General features: G+C 45.2%; 1 protein-coding gene across 1 annotated transcript in view; it reads right to left on the reverse strand.

Annotated features, from left to right (window-relative positions):
* Positions 1-20,732, reverse strand: part of LOC112069775 (laminin subunit alpha-1-like) — a 144,929-nt gene that overhangs the window by 37,215 nt on the left and 86,982 nt on the right. The window contains 10 exon segments of the mRNA XM_070438690.1: positions 1,130-1,193; positions 1,354-1,447; positions 1,796-1,981; positions 3,786-3,965; positions 6,313-6,456; positions 6,612-6,845; positions 7,018-7,154; positions 7,541-7,721; positions 8,871-8,977; positions 10,234-10,445. Coding sequence (XP_070294791.1) covers positions 1,130-1,193; positions 1,354-1,447; positions 1,796-1,981; positions 3,786-3,965; positions 6,313-6,456; positions 6,612-6,845; positions 7,018-7,154; positions 7,541-7,721; positions 8,871-8,977; positions 10,234-10,445 — 1,539 coding nt within the window.

The raw sequence follows: 20,732 nt of genomic DNA on the forward strand, positions 1-20,732 counted from the left end.
GGTATTGTCATGTTGAAACAGGAAAGGGCCTTCCCCAAACTGTTGCCACATATTTGGAAAAACATAATAGTCTAGATTGTCATTGTATACTGTAGTGTTATAATTTCCCTTCACTGGAACTAAGGGGCCTAGCCCGAACCATGAMAAACAGCCCCAGACCATTATTCCTCCTCCAAACTTTATAGTTGGTACTATGCATTGGGGCAGGTAGAGTTCTCCTGGCATCTGCCAAACCCAGATTCATCTGTCAGACTGCCAGATGGTGAAGCGTGATTCATCACTCCAGAGAACATGTTTCCACTGCTCCAGAGTCCAATGGCGGCCAGCTTTACACCACTCCAGCCGACGCTTGGCATTGCGCATGGTAATCTTAGGCTTGTGTGTGGCTGCTTGGCCATGGAAACCCATTTCATTAAGCTCCCCCCCAAAAAGTTATTGTGCTGATGTTGCTTCCAGAGGCAATGTGGAACTCRTTAGTGAGTGTTGCAACCAAGGACAGCAGATTTCTGTGCGCTATGCGCTTCAGCACTCGGCGGTCCCGTTCTGTGAGCTTGTGTGAMCGTTGTTGCTCCTAGACGTTTCCACTTCACAATAACAGCACTTCCAGTTGACCGGGSCAGCTCTAGCGGGGCATAAATTTGACGAACTGAAAGTCACTGAGTTCTTCAGTAAGGCCATTCTACTGCCAACTCTACAGCCGAATCCACTYATTTGAAGGGGTGTCCACATGCTTTTGTATATATTTTATTACATTTTTTATTTCACCTTTATTTAACCAGGTAGGYCAGTTGAGAACAAGTTCTCAYTTACAACTGTGACCTGGAAATAGTGTATTTGGAAATGACATGATATCGCTAGAATGGAAGAAAGACTGGTGTTGAGGGAAGAAAGACTGGTGTTGAGGGAAGAAAGACTGGTGTTGAGGGAAGAAAGACTGGTGTTGAGGGAAGAAAGACTGGGTGTGGACGGAAGAATTGTGGTAAGAAGATAAGATGTCTGTCAATGTCACGAACGATCGTGCACCTCAAGAGAGATGTGGAAAAAACTGTCTTAAAGCAGTCTGACCTGGCAGGGACAGTCCAGCATAGGCCAGCTGACGACTCACAGGTCTCAATCCAGACTCGCCAACTCCATATCCCCTCCAAACCCTTGCTCCGCCTCTAGGGCCGTATCCATAGTGATATTGGATAGTTCTAAAGGAAAAGACAAATACAATATTGATTATGACACAAAAAGTTGTGTGTTGTGACTTGTGTGTTTGTGTGTGTGTTGTGTGTGTGTGTGTGTGTGTGTGGTGTGTGTGTGTGGTGTGTGTTAACCTGCTCTGCCTGCAGCCCTGTTACCATACAGGGCCTTGATGTATGACTCGATTGTTGCTCAGGACTGCCATGAAGTCAGAGTGACTCACAGCTTTCTCTGACACAGAGTTGAAATACTTCCACTTGTGCTGCTCAAGAGAAATCAAAGCATTATATTAGTTACATTATAACATATACTTTTTTTATAATTATATGATATTATTAATGATATTATTAGTAGGATTTGTAGGCTTTAGCTCAGCCGGATAAAACATTATTTTAGCATGTGGGTTCGAACCCCAGATAATCAGACTACTCCCGTGTGGCTCAGTTGGTAGAGCATGGCGCTTGCAACGCCAGGGTTGTGGGTTCATTCCCCACGGGGGGACCAGGATGAATATGTATGAACTTTCCAATTTGTAAGTCGCTCTGGATAAGAGCGTCTGCTAAATGACGTAAATGTACTCCAGCTTTAGGCCTTCTGGTCTCCTTTTTACCTCGGTCAGTGGGACGTCCTGACGGGTTGTTACCCCGTTGTCAGGGGCAGGCATGTCTATGTAGATGACCTGCTTCCCCAGATGACCCCCCCTCATCAGGACCTGAGGCTCGTAGTTGGCCAGGCCGGCCCCATCCATAGCATAGAACGCCACCACGTAGGATAGCTTCCCTCCGTATGACAACAACTAGAAAGAGAAGAGAAGAAAGGTTGAGTATATTTGAGATATTATATGTACCAAGTGACTATTCCATTGGTTCTATTGCACCARACAAGCTCAGTCAACTGCAGCTATTTGAAAGAAAACAAATACTATTGGAACCCAGGTCTGAAGTCTCATATACAGTGCTCTCCGCTAATATTGACACCCTTGGTAAATATGAGCAAAACAGGCTGTGAAAAAATATCTTTATTGTTTATCTTCTTGGTCTTTCATTCAAAATATTCACAAAAATCTAACCTTTAATTAAAGTAAAATAATTGAAAGAAAAAATAAATGATTAGCATAAAACAACTATTTTTCTCAAATATATGTGTGCCACAATTATTGGCACCCCTTCATTCAATACTTTGTGCAACCTCCCTTTGCCAAGATAACAGCTCTGTCTTCTCCTATAATGCATAATTAGGTTGGAGAACACATGGCAAGGGATCTGAGACCATTCCTTCCGTACAGAATCTCTCCAGATCCTTCAGATTCYGAGGTCCACACTTGTAGACTATCCTCTTCAGCTCATCCCACAGGTTTTCTATGSKGTTCAGGTCAGGGGACTGGGATGGCCATGGCAAAACCTTGATTCTGTGGTCAGTGAACTGTTTTTGTATTGATTTTGAGGTGTGCTTTGGATCATTGTCCTGCYKGAAGATCCAACCACGACCTAGTTTAAGCTCCCTAGCAGAGGCAGTCAGGTTTTGATTTAATATCTGCTGGTACTTGATATAGTCCATGATASCATGTATCCTAACAAGTTGTCCAGGACCGTTGGAAGAAAAACAGCCCCACAACATCAAAGATCCACCACCATACTTCACAGTGGGGATGAGGTACTTTTCTGTATATCTATATTTTCTGTCTACACCAAACCCACCTCTGGTGTTTGTTTCCAAAAAGCTCTATTTTGGTCTCATCTGACCATAGAACCTGGTCCCACTGAAAGTTCCAGTAACGTTGGGCAAACTGTAGGCGCTTGAGTTTGCTGTTTGATGACAGCAAAGGCTTTTTTATGGCAACCCTCCCAAACAACTTGTGGTTACGTAGGTGACGTCTGATCGTAGTTTGGAGACTTTCTGACCCCAAAACCCAACTAACGTCTGCAATTCTCCAGCTGTGATCCTTGGATATGTTTTGTCCATTCGAACCATCCTCCTGACTGTGCGTGGGGTCAATATAGACACACTTTCTCTTCCAGGCCCATTGTTAACATCTCCAGTTGCTTTAAACTTCATTATTGCCCTGATAGTGGAAATGGGCATTTTCAACCATTGAGCTATTTTCTTCTAGGCATTTCCTGATTTGTGCAGCTCAACAACCTTTTGTCTCACATCATTACTGTATTCTCGGGTCTTTCCCATAGTGATGGATGATTATGGGAACTTGGTCTGTGTGTCACCTCATATTTATACCCCAGTGAAACAGGAAGTCATGGCTTACCACTTAAGTGTTCCTAATCACTAAGGTGAACTTAAAATCGTAAAATATGAATGGGAATATACTTCAGTTAGATTTTACTCATAAACATTTCTAGGTGTGCCAATAATTGTGGCACACATGTTTCGGAGAAAAATATTTATTTCACATTTATTTTTTCCAATCATTTTACTTAAATTAAACGTTCGATATTTGTGAATATTTTGAATGAAAGAGCAACAGGATAAACAGCAAAGACATTTTCTTCACAGCCCATTTTGCTTATATTTACCAAGGGTGCCAATATTAGWGGAGGGCACTGTAGTCACTTCATGAGGTAACATTGATGTGAGGTGTACTGCACCTTGTTTCCCTGGTAGTGTTTAGGCAGCCTCCAGTAGTAGGGTCCAGCCAGGCTGGGGGTCTCTATGTCCCTAGTGTCTAGCAGCATGTCTGGGTTCTGGTAGTAGACCCCCACTACACTGCCCTGGAGGTCACTCTGACTGACCACACGCAGCAGCTCTGGGTCAGAACCCAGTGTGATCTGTATGCAGATAGATACACACAAACACATGAGTATGTGCATAGACAAACACACACACATGCAGATGCAGACCCACACACACACACACTCACTCACAGATGCAACCCCCCAACACACACACACGCACCACCACACACGCACACACAACAACACACACACCACACACACACACACACACACACACACACACACACACCACACACACACCACACACACACACACACACACACACACCACACACACACACACACACACACACACACACACACACACACACACACACACACACACATACATATTTGCTTTCTCCTCCCATCAGGAGATGAGGTCTAAGCACAGGAGGTGATGGAATGGGATCAAATATATCTCAAACATGTTTCTATGTGTTCAATGCCATCCATTCGCTCCGTTCCATCCATTTTATGAGCCAACCTCCCCTCAGCAGCTCCACTGATTTACAGCCAGCTCACTGTGCCATCTCTTATCACAAATTATGACCAGGAAATAGATAACCCGCTAGCTACATCTGTGGTCTTTCAGATTCCCTCTGTCTGAGGGGCCGGGGGGGTGCTACACAGGGCACGTGTGTCCTTGAGCGGCACCGTACGTGGCATCACTAAGCGGTCGCCACCACAACAGATGGCATCCTATTGGGTATCTTTCTAGGCATTTCATTTTCTCCTCTATTGTTCCAATAAAATGAGCTAATTAGGAGCATTGACGAGTAATAGGATACAGATATTGTTCTCATCCAGACAGATGAGATAGTATACAGCTGGAGAATTATCATTTGATTTTTAAACTAGGCAAGTCAGTTAAGAACAAATTCTCATTTACAAATAACGTCTAGAACAGTGGGTTAACTGCCTTGTTCAGGGCAGAACGACAGTCACTCCCTGACCTTAGTATTCTTGTTTTCTTTATTATTTTGTTAGGTTCAGGGTGGACAAGGGTGGTTTGTTTAGTTTTGTCTTTGTCTAGGGGTGTTTGTATGTCTATGGGTTTTGACTAGTCTAGGTAGTTATATGTCTATGGTTGCCAGATTGGTTCTCATTAGAGGCAGCTGTTTATCGTTGTCGGCTGGATTGGAACCTATTTAGGCAGCCATATTCTTTGAGTATTTCGTGGGTGATTGTCTATGTGTTAGTTGCCTGTGTCTGCACTTTTCATATATAGCTTCACGTTGTTTTGTAAGTTTGTTTAAGTGTTCTTCGTTTCATTAAATGAGAAGATGTATTCATCTCACGCTGCGCCTTGGTCTCATCAATACAACGAACGTGACAACGACAGATTGTTACCTTGTCAGCTCGGGGATTTGATCTAGCAACCTTTCGGTTACTGGCACCAACGCTCTAACCACTAGGCTACCTGCCGCCCATGGGCCAAATCATTGTCTGGTTACACCTGACCAAATAGCTTTGAACTCAGAAATAGATGATATCKTCCTGGTAATAACGCATTTTCAGGAAGAAATCCAGGCTCTAAGCACGATCCATTGTTAGATTTGATATGCAGGTTGTTTCTTGGCTAACGAGGTTATAAACAAGACAGAGAAAATGATTCTGAGATAAACCAGACAAATAGAAGCCAAGTTATTATACAGTATTGTTGTATAAAGAACATAAGAGTATCACTAAACAAAGGTATTCCAATCCCAGACAACAACTAGAAAGAATAAAACGTATTTTGTTTCAAAGAATGTGCCATCATTTCATATAGACGTGGCGGAATGAAGGCCGCTCAACACCTTCAGACAATGGCAGACAGTTTCTCAATCCTGTTAGCATAGCCACAAGAGGAAGCAGTTGGGCGGRACTAAAACAGGAAACCAGGGTAATAGTCAGTAGCAGGCACAYGTTTTAAAACGKTTTGCAATGGAAAATAAAAMATCCAGAGGGTGCAACAGTATAAAACATTCAGGTAGAAAATGCATTGTGCCAAACAGACATATTCATCTGTCAGGGTAAATAGTGTAGAGTGATCGTTCCCCACTGGGGAAAAACTGGTTGAATCAACATTGTTTCTGCATTATTTCAACCCCAAAAATCTATGTGATGCCGTTGAATCAACATGGAAAACTGATTGGATTTGCAAAAAGTCATCAACGTAAAGGGCATTTCCTATTTTTTCACCCAACTTTGAACCTAAATTCAATGACATGGTTACCTTTTTGTTGATTTCACGTTGAATTCACGTTAGTTGAAAACTCAACCAAACTAGACGTTGAACTGACGTTTGTGCGCAAGGGGGCCTATTCAGCACATTTCTATCGTCAGCGTTMTGAATGTTTCAATTCACTGAACAGACCCCAGGATGATGAGGGTTTGGATAAGTGGATTGTACTCACCGGCACYCGGACCATCCCACCCAGCTCCTCACAGTCTGAGGAGACCCCGAAACAGAAGCAGGGGCTGCAGCCGGCCGGGTTAGAAACAGATAGGCCCATGGTTCCCTTCTTACACTCATCACAGCCACCTCCGCCCACATTGTCCTGGCAACCAGAGACCARTGAATTAAAATAGACAACATACTTAGTACGGACACAATAAAACACAACACTATCATAGGCCATAAGGGATATGATATTCCATCATATGGACGATTACTGTTTGTTCACTCAACTAATTTCACCAACAGTTGAAGTACCTTGCACACACAGTTCCCTGGGGCCTCACAGCTGCACACGCCCACTTCTTCATCACAGAACTCCTCTCTGGTGCCGTTGATGTTGCAGTTGCACACCGTGCATTCTGGGTAGCCCCTGTAGCCCATGGCACAGCGGTCACAGTTCTGCCCAGCGAAATCAGAGCGGCACTGGCACTGCCCGTTGGTGATGCCACACTGGGTGGCATAGCTGCCCATCTCACTGCAGTTACATGACTAGGAACAAAGGGGCAAAGATGAGCTTTAATAAGCACCTTTTATGTTATATGAATTTGCTTGTTACAGTTATAACTTATGAAGCATCTATGTAGGCATTAAAAAGGTATATGTAGGGCTATGTAGGCCTTATAAAGGCTTCTACATTTCCAGTTGGAGAGGTAGGTTTTACCTTACAGCCTGTCACAGTGTCGTGACCCCAGTGACCTTCCTCACACAGATCACACTTCTCTCCTCTGGTGTGGGGAGGACAGATACACTCGCCTGTTGTCATGTTACAGTTGCCATGGGTGTGGGCACACTCACACTCTGATGGGGGGAGTAGAGAGAGAGAGAGAGAGAGATGGAGAGAGATGGAGAGAGAGAGATGGAGAGGGAGAACAAAAGAGAGAGAGAGATGGAGATGTAGAGAGAGAGATGACGAAAGAGAGAGATGGAGATGAAGAGAGAGAGAAAGAGAGATGGAGATGAAGAGAGAGAGAAAGAGAGAGATGAAGAGACAGAGAAAGAGAGAGATGGAGATGGAGAGAGAGAGAAAGAGAGATATGAAGATGGAGAGAAAGAGAGAGAGAGAGAGAGAGAGAGAGAGAGAGAGGGTGGGTGGGTGGGTGGAGAGAGCATTATGGTCAGTTCAGATCAGAATGAAACTCAGATGTAAATGTCTGGTAAAGTTTGGGTAATGTTTGTGGCCTTACGTGTACAGCCGCTGCCCTGGTAGTTAAAGTAACTGTGATGACAGCGGTCACACTTGTCCCCCGCCACCCCTGGGATGCATTGGCACCTCCCATCTTCCTCACAGGCCATGGACACAGATCCTGACTGGATACAGTCACATTCTCTGCACCCCTGTCCGTTGAGAAGACCGTGGAAGCCCACCTGGAAAACGCAGACGAAAACACAAATTCTTAGCAAATTTCATCAACTAAGCAGCATAATTCTGAGAACCCTCTTGATCTTTCATTCAAACTTTATTAAGCTGTAAAACATCAATACAAGTATATCCAGACATAAAATGTGCACATTACTCTGAGTCTGTTTCCTTGATAGAGAGCATGTAGCAGGAGGCCAAGCGACGTTAGACGCAACACTTCTACGTGTCCAATGACATCGTCACTATCAATCAGGGGGTCTCAATGTCACCAAACATGAACAGGCAGGAAGTACTTCTTATCTCCTGTTATATTACTCATCTGTCTCCATCAGTCCTCTCTGTCAAAACGGTCAACTCTCAGTCCAAGTTGGACCCAATGGAGAACCAGGAACCAGACAGCCAGGCCTTGGGTCAGAATTTACCACAGCCAGAGCATCTGATTCTGGGATTAGAGAGAAACTGCTAACCCTCTTCCATCCCCATCTATCAATATCTCTATTATCAATATCTATATCTATATCATCTATATCTATATCCCCAATTGGAATGCAAAATTAATTAAACTTATTGAGAGAAAAGTCCAAGATTGCTCTACTGTTTTCTCTAGATAAGGATCTCTAGGTGTTTAAAATCCATGTGTTTTGGTTACATTTGAACAGCCCCTGCCCAGCCAAAGAGCTCCCCTCCCCCCACCTCGAGCAAATAAGCCCCGCTACTGCCCTAAAAACAATCTACAAAATATGTCTCTGTCCCCCTCCTCCTCCCCCCCCCCTCTCTAACAGGGAGGCGATAGATAAGCTGACCCTGTTAATGAATATATCCAAAACATTGGACTGCCTTCCGACCAGCTGGGCTCTATTGGAAGGCGGGTGTGGGAAGCGGGACGCAGGGAGGAAAGAAGCGGGAGACCTTGGACACCCTCTGAGAACTAAGCGTTCCAATGGACTGGGCTGGRGTTAGTAACTTAGTATCTGCTTCCAAATTCCAAATACTCATTCCATGTAGAGAGGTGTGGGAGTGGAGAGTTGGGAGGAATTACAGGGAAAATAGACTAGGAGGGTAGAAGGGACTGGCCACGTGACTCGACCATATAGCCAGAAAAACTCTTGGCCCTTTGGTACGTGAGCACAGAGAATGCTATACAATCTACATACCTGACACTGGTCACACTTCTCTCCCACCACGTTGGGTTTGCAGGTACACTGTCCAGTGAGCAGGTCACACACTCCCGAGTACGACCCTTTTTCATGGCAACCACAAGCTACACGCAGTGGAGAAATAGGTAGCAAAACATAGTCGTAACATACATGTTAATAACACCAGGACTCATGCTCTTTGTGTTGAAAAGAATACCGGTGAGGTGAGAGTTCACACAGTTCTCAAAGATCCATCGTGATGATAGAATACTGTTTGTTTTTCATGTAGTATAAACAATATGCAGACTTCTTAGCAAGTTTAGTGAAATGAGGCTGAACGGGTGAAGGTATGCAAGCCTTGCAGTATTGCGATGTTCCCCTAGATGTCCCTCTATCCATTATAAAGAGCTATTCTACAGTTGTCTTTCAKGAGAATGAAACACACACATCTGAAGTAAAATTGCACATCCATCATAATATTTTGGACCATGTTTGATGGCCAAATAAGTTCCATTCTAGGTGATGACTGAATCCATCCACATATCTCCCTGTAAATACCACATTCCTATTGTCATAAYATAAATGTATTGTCAATGTTGTAGAACGCAGACATTGTCACAAAACCAGGTCTGGGAAGGAGAAGCCTGCAGTATTACCATACCCAAAGGCTAAGGGGATTATACAGCTTCATGTGATGGTTCTAAGACTTCATAAGCTGTTCATAAGCTGCCCTGAGAGGCCAGGTCCCATGCCATATCATATTCAGACAGGGATTTAACCTGACCTTTGACATCACAATGCCGGGGGTAACATGTCTGGGTCTGTATTCACAATGCGTCTCAGAAAGGGAGTGCTGATCTAGGATCAGTCTTACCTTTTAGATCATAATGAATAAGATTACATGGATAAGGTGGGACCTGATCCCAGATCAGCACTGCTACCCTGAGATGAATATGGTTCCTGACCCATAACAGACCTTATTGTTAGGATTAGGTCTAAAATGTGATGTTGGGGCCGGGGTGGAAGCAGATGTAGGTCAAAGTTGAGATTTCATCTGTGCTTGGTTGGCCACGTCCTTCACTCAGCATTCCTCTGACTTGCTAACTGCTACTCAGAAACGTGCAAAAGTGTCTATTTTCTGTCTATTCTCACTGTGTCATTCTGTGATGGAGTTCAGTACATATCATAGACTACAGTTAGATAGATGCTGGTGTCTCTGTTAACTAGTATGTTCAGTACATGGTGGATGTTGCTTATTGTGTAAATATAACYTTGTGGGGATCTGTGGAAGAATCCACTAAAAGGGCAATAATCATCCTCCTCCTCTTCATCATCTTCCTCCTCCTCACCATCATCACCACCACCACCATGGCTCTCTTACCCTGGCAGTTCTTGGCGGTGATGGCGTCACCGTAGTAGCTGTCCTCACACCTCTCACACTGGTCTCCGCTGGTGTGGCTGTGACACTTCAGACACACACCGCTGCTAGTGTCACAGTGGCCCGGCTCCCAGGGGTCCACGTTACCGTTACACTCACACACCACGCACTCCTGGTCTGCCACCGTCGGGTCGCCTTGGTAACCGTTAGCACACCTAGATGTCAAAGTTAGAAGATGAACAAATAATACAAAAAAACTATTAGTTAAATAGTTGAGACTAGTATTAATGTATTGTACTTGAGTTTCACGTATAATTTCCCCATGTAAACTGTTATTAAGTACAGTACCAGTCAAAAGTTTGGACACATCTACTTACTTATTTGAACCTACATTTCAGTCGTCATGGTAAATCAAAATGTGTTGCTAACTACCTTGTTTGGATGTGCCTTCCGGGAACGGAAGGACCCTGCCGTCAGTGCCCCCAGCAGCTCTTGCTGACGCCCCTGCGTGAGCAGCATGTTTCTGTGGAGCTCGTGCCAAGGCTTTGGTAGACCTGCACACGGTCCAGAGGGTGGATCAGGACGAGCTGCATGACTGCACTGGCCGACGTGGCCGGGCTGAGGAATCAGAGGTCTACCTCAATAGCCAGCGCCAGCAGTGGGTGAACTCAGGTGGAGCACCGTGTACCCATCTCTGGAGCTAGTGGTAGACATCAATTAGCTTACATAACACATTCCATGCGTCCCTGGGGACGTGGTGCAGTGGTGAGTGTCCCTGGCGCTACTGCTCTGGCACTCCTGTATGAGGTCAATAACCCAGGTCATGTGACGATGGCAATTGATACTGTTTACTATGTACGGGTGTCTACGTCTAGTTTGTTAATCGATGTTGAGCTGTATCCATTGTAAAAGAACAGCTTCCATTATGCTGTTTCAGTTGCTTGGTTGTTAGAGGTGGGAAGAAGAGGCATAGTCGTTAGCACTGAAAGGTAGTGTGGGGCTTCATCCACATATTTTTGCAATACGTGTTTTACTATGTGGTCATTCAGGACAACAATCGGCTAAATGATTATTGTTATAGGTTGTCTTCGGTATTTGGACTTGAAGTACTAGTGTGTCAGAATTCAAGAGTGGCTGATGGAGAGCTGTAGATGCATAGGAAGGCGTGCGACTCATGTTGTTATGGCTTGCCGAAATCGGAATGAAGTGACAAGCGGATCTATAAGAACCAACTACAATCCTATGTGAAACCAGGTTTGACTCTGTTCCAATTATTTCTCCATTCCAGCCAATACAAGTGAGACCCTCGTCCATCCTATAGTTCAATGAACCCACCACTCGGACCTCTACTGTCTGGATGGATACTAGAGATCCAAGTCGACTATATCAGCCAACCACCAATCTACGTAGGATACCTGTGCTTTACTGTGATCGTAACTTTGGGTAACAACACGACGACATCGGCTAAATGAGTGTTAATTGTTTCGTTTCTCATGGCTGTTTTGTATCCAATAGATTCATCTGTTCTATCGCGATCGGGGGGATCCTGTTCGAGGGGCGCATAGTGCTCCCAGTAGTGAGTGTAACAACCATGCTACGGAATGTGACATCAACGGGTGCTGTTGGTGAGTTCCTCTCTTGCGAGTGTTCATGTTTAGACAGCCGGGACCATAGTAAATGAGTCATAATGACACATAGATATCCCATACATGTAAGCTATGCTTGGTTTATTTCTCGTAAACAGCGTGGCATTCTCACCCTTCTTACCACCTACTATACTCTGGTAAAAAAAGCACGCTGGGTCTTCAACTCTAGCATTGTTCTATCCTACGATACCTAGTCATCTGGCATAAATAACCTCTGACATCAACGTTCCAGCAAGCTTCACCTTCGCTAGATTAGAAGGCATACAGGCAGCACCACAATTTCGTGTGTATATCCCAAGTTGGCAGTAGTCGCTAGTCCACAGTAGAGAGAGCTCTGGGTCGTTTGGTGTTATACTTGTTCAAGTCACATGTTGATATGATGAATCATCTCGTACTAATCTGCATCTGACAATGGCATCCGTATTACCTAATTATTTTTAATTACACTTTAATTTAGTGTTTTACCTTTGGTTAGACGTAGGCAAGTTCAGGTAGTAGCACTACTATCATACGTGCTAGACTACTTATTGGCTAGAGGACAGGAGTCCTATCCCTATGTAGTGCAATAAATTAAAGATACTATGATCTGTGCCACTTGCGACTGCTGTGTTAATTGTGGTTCTCTCTGCTTCTGGATTGGAGACAACGTTAATGCTGTAGTACGCGCCATCGATCTTAAACTAGGCAGTGATGTGATCAATCGAATTACTCTGTCAGCACTCGTTCTGTCTACATTTATTCATGGACGAATCCTATGAAAGACATGCTATAGCTTCTATCAGTTCAGATTGCATAAGTGGAAGATTCGCTCATTTCACTATTGGTATGCGTTTCGTATTGCGTCTGTCATTAGCGTTAGGTTTACGGTTAGGTTTAGCGGTACATGGTTTAGCTGGAGTTAGCGTGGCGGTCCAGGTTTTAGCTACGTTAGCGTCAGGTTTACGCGCAGGCTTTAAGCGATCGCTGTGTTCTTGACGCAGGTCTGGTTGAGCCGGCTACAGCGGTGTCCCTCTAGCTAGGTTAGGTTTAGCGGTTTGTTTGCACGTCAGTTTCAGGCGAGGGCCCTGCACCTCCTCCCTGTGAGGCCGTCTCGTCGTTGTTGGTAATCAAGCCTGAACACTGTAGTGTCATCCGCAACTACTTGATGATGTGAGATTGGAGGGCTGCATGGCCACGCAGTCGTGGGTGAGACAGGGAGTACAGGAGAGGGCTCAGAACGCACCTTGTGGGGCGCCCAGTGTTGAGGGATCAGCGGGGTGGAGATGTTGTTACCATTACCGCTCACCGACCTGGGGGCGGATCCGTCAGGAAGAGTCCAGGACCCCAGTAGCACAGGGCGGTGGTCCGGAGACCCAGGTCTCGACTTGATGACGAGTTTGGAGGGTAACTACTGGTGTTAAATGCTGAGCTGTATAGTCGATGAACAGCATTCTCACATAGGTATTCCCTCTTGTCCAGATGGCGTTAGGGAATGTGCAGTGTGGTGCGATTGGTCGTCTGTGGACCTATTGGGTCGGTAAGCAAATTGGAGTGGGTCTAGGGTGTCAAGGTAGGGTGGTAGGTGATATGGTCCTATGACTAGTCTCTCAAAGCACTCTTCATGATGACGGAATGTGAGTGCTCGGGGCGGCAGTCGTTTAGCTCAGTTACCTTAGCTTTTTGGGAACAGGAACAATGGTGGCCTCTTGAAGCATGTGGGACAGCAGACGCTGGGATAAGGATTGATTGAATATGTCTTAAACACACACAGCAACTGGTCTGCGCATGCTCTGAGGACGCGGCTGGGAATGCCGTCTGGCCTGCAGCCTTGGCGGGGTTAACATGTTAAATGTTTTACTCACCTCGGCTGCAGTGAAGCAGAGCCGCAGGTTTTGGTAGCGGGCCGTGTCAGTGGCACTGTATTGTCCTCAAAGCGGAGCAAAAAGTTATTTTGTCTGTCTGCGGAGCAAGACATCCTGGTCCGCTACGGGCTGGTTTTCTTTTTGTAATCCGTGATTGACTGTTAGACCCTGCCACATATCTCTTTGTGTCTGAGCTGTGAATTGCGACTCTACTTTGTCTCTATACTGGCACTTAGCTTGTTTGATTGCCTTGCGGAGGGAATAGCTACACTGTTTGTATTCGGTCATGTTCCGGTCACCTTGCCCTGGTTAAAAGCAGTGGTTCGCGCTTTCAGTTTCACGCGAATGCTGCCATCAACCGGTTTCTGGTTTGGGAATGTTTTAATCGTTGCTGTGGGTACGACATCGTCAATGCACTTTCTAATGAACTCGCTCACCGAATCAGCGTATTCGTCAATGTTGTTGTTGGACGCAATGCGGAACATATCCCAATCCACGTGATCGAAGCAGTCTTGAAGCGTGGAATCAGATTGGTCGACCAGCGTTGAACAGACCTGAGCGGGGGAGCTTGCTGTTTTAGTTTCTGTTTGTAGGCTGGAAGCAACAAAATGGAGTCGTGGTCAGCTTTTCCGAAGGAGGGGGGGAGGGCCTTATATGCGTCGCGGAAGTTAGTATAACAATGATCCAAGGTTTTACCACCCTGGTAGCACAATCGATTGCTGATAGAATTTAGGATTTTGTTTTCAGATTAGCCTTGTTAAAATCCCCAGCTACGATGAATGCAGCCTCAGGGTGTGTGGTTTCCAGTTTACAAAGAGTCAGATAAAGTTCGTTCAGGGCCATCGATGTGTCTGCTTGGGGGGAATATATACGGCTGTGATTATAATCGAAGAGAATTCCCTTGGTAGATAATGCGGTCGACATTTGATTGTTGAGGAATTCATAATCAGGTGACAGAATGACTTGAGTTCCTGTATGTTGTTATGATCACACCACGTCTCGTTAATCATAAGGCATACACCCCCGCCCCTCTTCTTACCAGAAAGATGTTTGTTTCTGTGGCGCGATGCGTGAAGAACCAGCTGGCTGCACCGACTCCGTTAGCGTCTCTCGAGTGAAGCATGTTTCCGTGAAGCAAAGAACGTTACAATCGCTGATGTCTCTCTGGAATGTTCCACTTGCTCGGATTTCATCAACCTTGTTGTCAGAGACTGGACATTGGGCGAGTAGTATGCTAGGGAGTGGAGCGCGATGTGCCCACTCCGAAGCCTGACCAGGAGACCGCTTGTTCGTTTGCCCTTTTTACGGCGTCGTTGTTTAGGGTCGCCGGCTGGGATCAGATCCATTGTATTGGGTGGAAGGCAAAACACAGGATCCGCTTCGGGAGAGTCATATTCCTGGTTGTAACGATGGTGAGTTGACTTGCTCTTATATTCAGTAGTTCCTCCCGCTGTATGTAATGAAACCTAAGATTACCTGGGGTACCAATGTAGGAATAACACATAAAAAAAAAAAAAATACTGCATATTTTCCTGGAACGCGAAGCGAGGCGGCCATCTCTGTCGGCGCCTGTTGTAGTTTGGTTTAGCTGTTAGGTTTAGCGGTTTGGTTTAGCGGTTAGGTTTAGCGGTTGTTTAGCGGTCAGGTTTAGCGTTCAGGTTTAGCGGTTAGGTTTAGCGGGTTTGGTTTGCGTTGGTTTAGCGGTTCGGTTTAGCGTAGGAGTTTAGCGGTTGGTTAGCGGTTAGGTTTAGCGGTTTGGTTTAAGCGGTTAGGTTTAGCGGTCAGGTTTAGCGGTTAGATTTACTGGTTGGTTTAGCGTTAGGTTTAGCGGTTTGGTTTAGCGGTTTGGTTTAGCGGTTTGATTTTACTGGTTAGGTTTAGCGTTAGGTTTAGCGGTTTGGTTTAGCTTTTTGGTTAGCGGTTAGATTTATCTGGTTGGTTTTAGCGGTCAGGTTTTAACGGTTGGGTGCACTTAAAGGGATAGTTCACTTTTTTATGAGCTTTATTTTTGACTTACCTAGGGTGTTTATCCAAACAGTTTTAAAAGTGGGAAATAATCTGACGCTCCACTGCCATGTTAACTATCCCATTAACAGTTGGATGTGAAACATCGTCTAAAACCATGCCACTGCCCATGTTAACTATCCGCATTAACAGTGGCTGTTAGGTAAACAGTCTCTAAAACGTCAAACCTGGCCATGTTACCTATCCCATTAACGAGTGGATGTTGAGAACTCTCTACAAAGTGCCACTGACCATGATTACCTATCCACATTAACAGGTGATGGTTGAAATCATTCTTAAGCAAAAGAGGGTGCCAGTGAGCCACATGCACTGCTAACTCATGATCTTAGTAAACACATGTGATGGTAGACAACTTCGAAACATCCGTTGTCTGCAACAGATATAGTTCATGGTGTAAACTCTCACTGAGCGCAGATTTCATACGTGGATGATATGAGAACATATACATCGGCTAAAACGGCGCACCCTTGGCATTCGGAAAAAGTATCACATATTAAACGTGGAATGTTGAGACGAAGCAAGTCCTGAATAGACACGTGCGAGTGGCCATAGTGATACTAATCCCATTAACAGAGCTGGAGTGCTTTGGCAGACACTATCAGTCATCAATAAGTCTTTTATCGTACATCGTGGCCGAGATGTATTTAAGATATACCATTAACAGTGGATGTTGACGGAACTATCTCCTAAAACGTCGCACGTATATCCGCAATGTTATGACATACAGTTCGGCTATGATAGGACTGAGTAGAGACTGGTGACCTAAGTGAGAAGAATCTCGTAACGAGATGACACTAGCCCGCCACATGGCGCGAGGTGTATTATACTATTAACTCGCGTCTAGATTAGTAGAGCTTGGTTTATGTATTGAGTACTCTAGGCTAATCGAAGACTATCGTACGATAAGCTGCAGGGTGCTTAGGGATAGATATTATAGCGATCTGGTTAACAAGGTTGGTTGGGTCCTAGGGTGTTTTTGCAGACCCACTCTCTTGTCAGAGAAGGAACCGGTCTCTCATCTCGACCTCATTAAAGGCGACATCTCGGCGATTAACTACCAGAGGAGAGATGGTTGTATAAGACATCACGCTGCTTAGAATAAGTAGCGACTGCCATTTAACTACCATTAACAGTGGATGTTGGTTCAGGTCTACTCACAATAGGCTGCAGCCGAACTAGTCTTTTATGAAACGAGAGGAGGCCATGTAATCTTGTTCTAAGTCCCAGCTGATTTGTCCAATTGGTCACAACAGTGGGTTTTGGCTTCGGCTCCACTTCAGTCATACTATCTGAACAACGTTCGGATCTTGCCGGGATGGTTAACAAGTGCAGACCAATAGCGTGTGGAAGCAAGGTTGGAATGTTGAAACTCTCTAAAAACGTCCACTGCACTTGACTTGTTAGGAGCAGTATAGACTTGCCGAGGGAGTGCGTGAGACATGTTGGCCGGGGTTGGTGTGATGTCTAGAGAGACAATGTCGTCAGTAGAGAAACAGGCCATCTACGTGAGCCAGTTAACGCTTATTAGCACACCATTATTATCATGTTGGATGTATCAGAGACTCTCATTATCTACGCTCTAAATTGTGAACGTCCCACTGCTCATGGTTTATCACTATCCCATTAACAGTGGGATAGCCTCAGTGCTGTGGGTGGACGCAGCTGAGAGGAGGAGAGCTCTTCGTAAACTGCTTCTCCAGATCGTGGGACTCCTGATCAGTGTCACCACATATCCATTTTGCGAAGTTTTGAGAGAGCTATACGATGGTTGAGGATCATTTCACACGCAGCTTGGTGAATGGCAACCTCGGCCTTTGTCGCTCGTACTGGCGAACTGGAGTGTGAGTGCCGAGGTGTCGTGTACGATCCGACCCTAGAACGAAGATTTGTCATAAAAGTTTTCGGTTATCGGGGGGGACTAGTTCACTGATCGCCTGCTTAAAGCTTAGTCTCCACGGATTGAGTCTCCTGGCTTAGGTGCAACAATAGCGGATCCAGTCAGGGGGCTCCTGCGAACCGTTGGTCGCACAAGGTGGCGCTACTATCTTGTCTCACGGTTTACGTTCTGCATTTTTATGTGTCAATGACCGGCCCTCTGAGGGGCCACTCGCCTCTGGGAATGTATCCAGTAGGCTGCAAGAGGGACAGCTTTATGCCGCTTGATAAGAAGATAGGCTGACCAACGAACAAGGAATCCTCATAGTCGAGGCGATAGTGGGGGCATAGAGGTCGATATCACTTTCCCTATGGATATCACGCACTGGTAGAATTCCCTCTCATGGTGAATAGATGCTCAGACATATGTGGTTCGATTAACTTCTAGGCAATGGGCTCGGTGAGACGTTCTGGCTTAGAAGTGTTTTAGGAAGCGTTTGACATGGTAGATTATGAGGGGTTGGTTGCGTTTTGTAGCGCTCTTGCCAGACTCGCTAAATAACGTAGAGGAGTATACAGTTGCAAAATCTGAGCAATAGACCTGATTCTCGTGGCTGCTACCTTGCATTTGAGATAATCACGTCAGAGGGTAGTAATGTTTAGTTGTGCGTATGGTACTGATGAAACGTGATATCCAAGGGTAAGAAAGATATCTAGATGCTTGCGTAGTTTTTCAATGTTAAGGGAGGGGGTTTGGGCAACGGCAGGTGGTGGTTACATTCCACCATACAATAAAGGAGTATTAAAGGGTTCTACCTGCTGGGGTTTAAACTATGTTTGTAATGGAAAATGGTCGCGACGTATTGAGAGGTACATCTAAGGAACTCGAGATTTGTTAACAGGAATAGCTCGCTGATGTGGTCGCGAGTTTAAGCGCATGATCCTTTCACTAGTCTTTGAGGTGAACCCTAGACCAGACCATCGTATCTCACTCTGTAACAGCGCTATGACATGGGCGCGCACCGAGTGTTCCTCATGAAAATGGCTCCAGCGAGATGAGTGGTCCGCAGATGGCAGTGACAGCTGGGAGCGGAAGGGGGGGTCGATAGCAGGCCGGCAAACCAGTGAGAGAGCTCGTTCTAGATATGTGCTGGCGAGAGGTCTCAATCTGTTTAAAGAATTGAATGTAATATACGAATAGACTCGTGATTTGGGGGTATATTTGATTGAACTAGAATAGAAGGTGTATGATACAGATAAACCGTTTGCAGTGCTCTCATGCTTTTCGGAGCTATTGTTAGGAGGGTCTTACATCTTCCTCCTCTCCCTCTATATCTGGCTGTACTTCTAATCTTGAACGGAAATGGTATGTTAAGGCTCGCGTGCAGATTATGGGAAAGTAGTTGCTAGAATCTCTAGTAACATTTTGTCTCTAGGTGTGTATTTCTTGTTATCAACTTAGGATACACAGACCATTCAGTTGTTCACATAAGTTGGTACTATAACAGTAGGTGTTTTGTCCAAGGACCCTTGAGATGTGCTCAAAAAACAGCAGCTGCGAGATATAACCACCAAACTTAGGGAGGAGGCTTCTGATGTTTGACATTGCCTGAAACCAAGGTTTCTATATTAACTAGTAACAGGCAAACGAATAACACAAGGCTATAATATTAGAAGCGAGCTTCGACAACCATTCGTGTGAGGACACATTTAAAACAAAGATACAATTGGGTTTACCTCCACATCAAACTAGAAACCTCGAGTGAAACAGAGGAATATTGTTAGCGAATAGAAGTGGTATCGGCTAAGGCTATCCAAAAACTCTTGTTGCATGCGCTACTCTAGAGCGTGGGGACACAAAGACCACTTATTGGGGAGCGGTATTAACTGGGCGTGCGTGAGGAATCTATCGATTGAGGCATATAGATCGTGTCAGAAACAAGGGGTAATGGTAGCTGGGCACACGCTGTGTTGGTGGGGGTGTCGGTGTCTATACCATTCTCTCTGCAGATCCTCGTCGCAGAAGGTAAGTCTCTGTTCACGCGCTCTAGGGCACTGAAGGAGAGTGGAAATCGTACGAGCTAGCAGAAGTTGTATCTCTGGATAAGCGCGGCCATTCATTATTTCAGAGGTGAGCGTCATCCAGAGCATGAGTGGTGGATGGTGTCGGAGTCATTTCAAGATAACGAAGGGTTGTCTATCAGAGGTCACTAGCTGGAGGGTGACTACGCGGTGGCTCACGCTCGATCTGTAACACATCAATATGATTAACTCCACTCAGATCTACCAACAAGATCAAGTACACAAGTCGCAATACTGATCAACACTCATGTCGAAGAAGGACAGACATGCATGTCGTGCAAGACGCACTAATAGTCATCACTATGCGTGGTTAGTTAGCTGGAGCACCGCTAGGTTAAGACAGACCACATCCGGGTAAGAACAAACGGACACCCAACTAATAGAACAGAAGAGCATCAAATCGACATTCTAGTGCCGATAAAAGAAATGTCGACGACGAATGGGCAGAGAGCCGGGTACGCGTTAATCACTACCCATGGCTACAGAGCACTTGACATGTGCCACAAAAGCGCCTATGATTTTGCGCCCCCTGGGGTGTGGGGGTGCTCTCTTACGACGCGGCCCAGGGACATCGCAGAGCTAATATCCTAAACTCAACCTTATAAACACGGACAATTGGAAAAGTATAACCGTGATCTTAATGGATTTGAGATGCGGTTATTAGTGGAGATGGGGAGGTGAGTGATGAGACGCTAGCTAGAGTGAAAGAAGATAGACAAGCCAAAATGGTGCTCAGAATCTTCTTGCAGAGAGTTGATGTGGGCAATTCCTTCAAGACGAATGGTCGGGTAGAGAGATGTGTCGCACAAGGTGATCGGAGCTCTCTGGGTTGAGGGGATAGAAAGAAGAATTGGCCCGGGGTTCTGCAAATCGCTGGTCATCAAAGGCAAAGGGTGGCTACTTGGAGAATCTCAAATATAAAATATATTTTGATTTATTTAACACTTTTTTCGTTACAACATGATTCCATGTGTTGTTTCATAGTTTTTGTGTCTTCACTATATTTTTTGCAATTGTAGAAAATAGTAAAATA

Source organism: Salvelinus sp. IW2-2015, unplaced genomic scaffold (assembly GCF_002910315.2).
Source record: "Salvelinus sp. IW2-2015 unplaced genomic scaffold, ASM291031v2 Un_scaffold1114, whole genome shotgun sequence".
Taxonomy (NCBI): Eukaryota; Metazoa; Chordata; class Actinopteri; order Salmoniformes; family Salmonidae; genus Salvelinus; species Salvelinus sp. IW2-2015.